Source organism: Penaeus japonicus, unplaced genomic scaffold (genome assembly GCF_977035675.1).
Source record: "Penaeus japonicus unplaced genomic scaffold, GWHDUDI00000001_assembly GWHDUDI00000028, whole genome shotgun sequence".
Classification (NCBI taxonomy): Eukaryota; Metazoa; Arthropoda; class Malacostraca; order Decapoda; family Penaeidae; genus Penaeus; species Penaeus japonicus.
Genome location: NW_028234430.1, coordinates 27252980 through 27259107, shown reverse-complemented (window position 1 = coordinate 27259107; position 6128 = coordinate 27252980). Strand labels below are relative to the sequence as shown.

The 6128-nt window shown below is 36.4% G+C and overlaps 1 protein-coding gene across 1 annotated transcript in view; it reads right to left on the bottom strand.

Annotated features, from left to right (window-relative positions):
* dtn (transmembrane protein 132C dtn) overlaps positions 1-5303 on the bottom strand; it is a 49886-nt gene extending 44583 nt beyond the window's left edge. The window contains exons 1-2 of the mRNA XM_086553757.1: positions 5270-5303; positions 3737-3819 (exon numbers count right to left, since the gene is read on the bottom strand). Of these exons, the coding sequence (XP_086409883.1) occupies positions 3737-3819; positions 5270-5303 (117 nt within the window). The remainder of the gene's footprint in view (positions 1-3736; positions 3820-5269) is intronic.
* Between the last annotated feature and the right edge of the window lie 825 nt (positions 5304-6128).

The following is a 6128-nucleotide window of genomic DNA, read 5'->3' as shown; positions in this document are numbered from 1 at the left end:
GTGTGGTGTGGGATTGTGTGTGTGTGCGAATGTGTGTGTGCAAATGTGTGTGTGTGTGTGTGCGTGTGTGTGTGTTTCACCGCTTATATCATAAATGTTCAAAACAGCTACCAACCTACACCTCTATTTTCCATATTTTCCTGTCGCGTTACAGAAAATAAAAAATACATACACTCCTGAAACTATAAAATGCTTGTAAAAATGGGATGCATGTTGCTAATGCAATCTACATTTGTTGTTTTGCCTTTGAAAAAAAAGAAAAAAACCCGCAAAGACAGAGAATAATTTCTCATTATTTTTCAAGCTGAATTAAAAATACAAATTAGTGTACTAGCAAATTAACATAGTAATTAGAAATTAAGCTCATTAGCCATGAAGGATTAATTGGTCAGGTATAAAGGTAATGTTGGTGATATGCATGTATAAGAGGTTCATTAAGAAGAGGAAGTAAGGAGTAGGAGGAGAGAGAGAGAGAGAGAGTAGAGAGAGAGAGAGAGAGAGAGAGAGAGAGAGAGAGAGAGAGAGAGAGAGAGATGAAGAAAGAGAAAAAACAGAGAGAGATATAAGGAGAGAGAGAGAGAGAGAGAGAGAGAGAGAGAGAGAGAGAGAGAAGGAATGAGAAAGAAAAGGATAGAGAGATAGAGAGACAGAAATAAAGAAATAGACAGAGAAAGAAAGAAAGAGACAGAGAAATAAAGAAAGAGACAGAGAAATAAAGAAAGAGACAGAGAAATAAAGAAAGAGACAGAAAAATAAAGACAGAAACAGAGAAAAAGAAACTAAATAAACCAAGAGAAAGAAAAAAAAGAGACAGAAATAAGCAAACAAAAGAAATACCAAGAGAAAAAAATAAAAATAAAAGCAAAACGAGACCAAAGAGAACCCCCCCCCCATCACCCCTCACCCCACACAAACAAACAAACACACGAACAGATTTCGACATAACGCCGAATCCCTGTTTACATTCCCGTTATAACAGCCGTTTCTCCATTACCCGTTATTAGCATCCAAAGGGAGGAAGCAAACAGTAAAATACATTTATCCTACCACACAATTGAGCTTATTGGTGACGTTAAACGGCACTGAACAACGGCAGAGAATGTAACGGAAAGATACCGTTATCGTTGTGTCTGTTGTTGGGGGGATTTAACCGTTGGGGGATTTGACCGTTGGGGTGGGGTGGGGGGGGGGGGAATTAAGACCGTTATTTTTATTTTTAGATTTTCATAACGGTCTCCTTTATTTTTAATTCACACCAAACAAACAAACGAAAAAAAAGAGAAAAAAAAAGAAATAAATGAAAAAAAAACACACTTTATTCTTTATCCACACCAAACAAACAAACGAAAAAAAGAAGAAAAGAAAAGAAAAAAAAAACAAAAAACAAGCCGTGACTTACGTAAAGGAATCATATCACTTTTTTTAGCAAGCAGATTTTGCACGCTTTGTAGGAGCTATTGCTCTTGCTCTGATTGCTTTGCTTGGCAGATGCAGGGGAATCGCGTGCAGATCAATGGAAGGCGGTTGCAAGCCAGTTTAAAGAAAAGGTAGGAGAGAACAGAGAAGGGATGAAAGAGGAGAAAGAGAGGAGGGGTGAGAGAAGAGAAAGGGGAGAAAGTGAGAGGAGGGGAAGAGGACGGTGGAGAGGAGGGGGAGAGTGCAGAGAGGGAGGGAGAGGGAGAGAGAGAGAGAAGAGGGGAGAGGGGGGAGGGGTGAGAGGACCGGGTAGAAGAGGAGAGAGGAAGGAGAGGAGAGATGAGGAGAGATGAGAGAGAGTGGGGAGGAGAGAGAGAGAGAGTGGGGGGAACTAGTGAGGAGAAGGGGATGAGAGAGTATAGGACGAGAGAGAGAGAGAGAGAGAGAGGGGAGGAGGAGAGAGAGAGCGAGAGAGAGCGGTGAGAGAGAGGAGAGCGGAGAGCGGGGGGGGGGGGAGAGAGGGGATAGAGAGAGAGAGAGAGGGAGAGAGGAGAGGACGAGCCAGATAAGAGGGTGGAGAGAGTAAGAGAGAGAGAGGAGAGGAGTGAGGGTGAGAGGAGGAAGGAAGAAGAGACAGACAGAGAGCAGACAAGAGAGTGCGAGGCGAGAGGAGAGAGAGGAGAGAGAGAGAGGAGAGAGAGGAGTGACAGAGGAGGAGGAGGGAGAAGAGAGAAGAGAGGGAGGGGGGAGAGAGATTGAGAGAGACGAGAGAGAGAGAGATATGCAAAGAGAGAGAGAGAGAGAGAGAGAGAGAGAGAGAGAGAGAGAGAGAGAGAGAGAGAGAGAGAGAGATGCAAAGAGAGAGAGAGAGAGAGAGAGAGAAAGACAAAGAGAGAGAGAGAGAAAGGAGAAAGAGAGAGGTGGAGGGGAGATGTTATAAAGGCAGGTATTAATTTCAGTGAAAGAGAGAGAACAAGGTGAAAACATCCCTTTCACAATAAACAAAGATTGCAACTGCAACATACGATAAGAAACAAAAAAAAGCACAATAATCTCCATATATCGACTTCCCTTAAGAACAACCTGTTTACAGTGACCGCAGAATAACGTAGCCCTTGTTTATAGTGACCGCAATATTGAAAGGCCCATAGTACAGCATATCTGCATAAAAATGGCCACGGTATATTGCAACCGTAGTTTTAAAATGACTGCAGTATAAAGTGGCTGATGGATAGATATATGGTACACACAACGATAACCGTTAACTTCAATGTGGCGATAACGTAAATATTCCGAAAGTAGACACTAAACTTTATTGAAGTGTCTCTTTGTGTGTAAATGTGTGTGTGTGTGTGTGTGTGTGTGTGCGTGTGTGTGTGTGTGTGTATGTGTGTGTGTGTGTGGGGAGGAGGGCTGTTTTGGGACCATTCTGTATTGGAAACTATTACGAAGAATTCTCAAAAATATGAATACTTGAATCACATAAAACAAAATGGACACTTTACCACAGTGCGGAGTTCTCCCCATCGCCATGTAGAGTGTACCGTACCTGAAATAAACAAAAGAAGATCTGTTAAACCCAGCGTAACGTACAAAACATATAAGTAAATACACAAATATCAAAGGCACATATGTGGGTCGAATGAAAAAAAGGAAATGCATACAGAAGAATGATCTTACCTTTCACAATTCTTATGATAGTAAACAATGTGTTATTTTCACGTGAACTTATGAGCAACAGGCTATTGTCAGTAATTGTTATATTTTTCGTTTTTTTCTGTTATGTTGTTGTATGTATATATATATATATATATATATATATATATATATATATATATATATATATATATATATATATATATATATACATTTATATATATGTATATATATATGAACTCTTTAGGAACGGGAGGGTTACAAACAGACAAACAGGAAAATACAAACACAAATAGAGGAAGACAGACAAATAGAAAGAGGGGGGAGGAAGCAAGCTAGACAGGCGGAGAGAGAGAGAGTCGGAGGAAGGAAGGGAAATAGATAGTGAAAAAGAGAAAGAAAGAAAGAGAGAGAGAGAGAGAGAGAGAAATAACACGAAGAAAGAAGAATTAGAAGAAGAAGAAGAATAGAGAAAGAGAGAGAAAAAATAAATAATAATAATTCGCAGCGATAATAACTACAAAGTAGTTTCACTAAAATCAACAAAGAAAGAAAAAATACCAAAAGACTTAAAAAAAAAGCCAAACAAACAAAACAAAAAAAAACGAAAGATAAAAAAATAATTTAGACAAATAAAAGGAGAAAGATCGAAGGTTGGCCAGACCACAAAGAGCCCCGATGTGGACGGCGTCTCAGAGGCTAGATTGGACGCCGTGTTCCCTATTTGCAAGAAGACCGTCGGGGTCTCTAGTTTCAAGAGAGATTTTTGGAAACTTTTGTGTTTTACGCCTCCTATGAAATGTCTGATTATTATTTTTTTTCTTCTTTTTCTTTTTAACGGTCCTCGTGTAGAATTTGTAATCTGGAATTAATTTCTTGATTTTTAAAGATAGTTTTGAAATATTGGAGTCTGCAACAATTATAATGATGATGATCTTCGTGATGATGATGATAATAATGATGGTAATAATGATGATGATGAAAATAATTAGGATAATATTAATAATGATAATAAAAAGTAATAATAATGATAATAATAATAATAATAATAATGATAAGAAGAATAGTAATGATGATAATAAGTAATACTAATAATAAGTAATGATAGTAATAATAAGCATATAATAATGATAACAATAATAATGATAATGATAATAATAGTAAAAGAGGTAACAATAATGATAATGACAATAACGATAATAATGATGAGAACAAGGATAACAATACATATTGCATAATAATAGTAACAGTAAAAAGACAAACTTATAATATTAAATTTATTAAAAAAAAAAAAAAAAACGTTCACACGGCCTCATCCTAATCACACAAAAACCGTTATGAAAATATTAAAGTTTCTTCGGTGTTTATGTGCAAAACCATGTTTTTTTTTCAAAACGTCGTGTGTCCCCTATTTCCGAAGAGAAACACCTCCACGGGGGCTGGAAAGATAATCCTGCTCCCAGTATTCGAAAATATCTTTGCAATATTGCACACAGAACCCAGAACGTCTTGTTTCCTATTTTCTAGATGCATTTCGTCATGAATCCACAGTGGTTGCAATTTGCGTTGTTCGTTATATTGCTTATTTGCAAGACTGGTTTTTATGACGTTACTTGTGAGGCTTGTTGCTTATTTCGATGATTATTATCTTTAATGCGCATTTCCTATTTCATTTTAATGCGCATTTCCTATTTCATTTTAATGCGCATTCCCTATTTCAAAGATTACTTTTGATAAGTAGGCCTTAAGAGTATTTCTAAGACTGTTTTTAAATATGCATTGCTTATTCCCAAGAATACGTTTTTTTTTACGCAAACCTTATTTACATGATTACTTTGAATATCTTTTACGTATTTCAGAGATTACTTTCGATACTTAAACTGTATTTCAGAGATCACTATTAAGACCTATTCCGTATTTCAAAGATTATTTTCATTATTTTGAAGTATTTAAAGACACGAGGAGGAACGCCGTGTTCCCTATTTTCAAACGGGTCTTATGAACAAAGCTATTCCAAGAGCGACGTCGTGTTCTGCTTCAAGAAACGGAATAGGTGAACAACAACAGATATATAAAAATAAAGAAGAAGTAAGTATAGATAATAGAGAAGACACAGAGAATGAAATAAATGAAGGAGTAATGGATAGGCCTATGTTTTTGAGATGAGTTGCATTGCCTTTCCCGCCTCGTCGCCGACCTTGGAAGGTGTTGCTTGATACGGCCGTTCGCATCTCCATTTTCTTTTTCTTTCTTTCTTTTTTTTTTTTTCTTTTTCTTCATCTCCATCACCATCAACATCATTCTTTTTATTCTTCTGTTTTTTTTTTCTTCCTCTTTTTTCTTATTTTTCTTACTTTACTTCTTTTTTTTCTGTTTCTTCTTCTTCTTTTTCTTCTTCTTCTTCTTCTGCTTCTTCTTCTTCTGCTTCTTCTTCTTCTTCTGCTTCTTATTTTCTTTCTTCTTCTTTTCCTTTCTTCTTCTTCTTTTTCTTCTCTTTTTCTTCTTCTTCTTCCCCTTTTCTTATTTTTCTTCTCCTTTTTCTTTTTCTACTTCTTTGTCTTCTCCTTCTTTTTCTTCTCTTTTTTTCTTCTTCTTCTTCTTTTTCTTCTTCTTTTTTCTTCTTCTTCTTCTTCTTCTATTTCTTCACTTCATTTATTTGTTTTTCTTTCCTTCTTTCTTTTCCTAGAGATTGTTTTCTTCATCTTTTAAACTTTTTCCTTCGCCCTTTTTACCGTTTTCCTCGTTTTCTTTTTTCCTTCTTATATTTCTTCGTTTTCTCTTTCATTTTGAAATACAAACGAAGAAAAAATATTTATATGCAACAAAAATATGAGAGACAAACACCCAGTCACACAAAGAAACAGACAGAAAGACAGACACACATACAAACAAACAAACTAACAGAAAGACAGATAGTCAGACAAACAAACAAATAGACTGACAGACAAAAAGACAGACACACAGACAAACAAACAAACAAACAGACTGACAGACAGATAGACAAACAAACAAACAAACAGACTGACAGACAGACAATCAAACAAACAAACAGACTG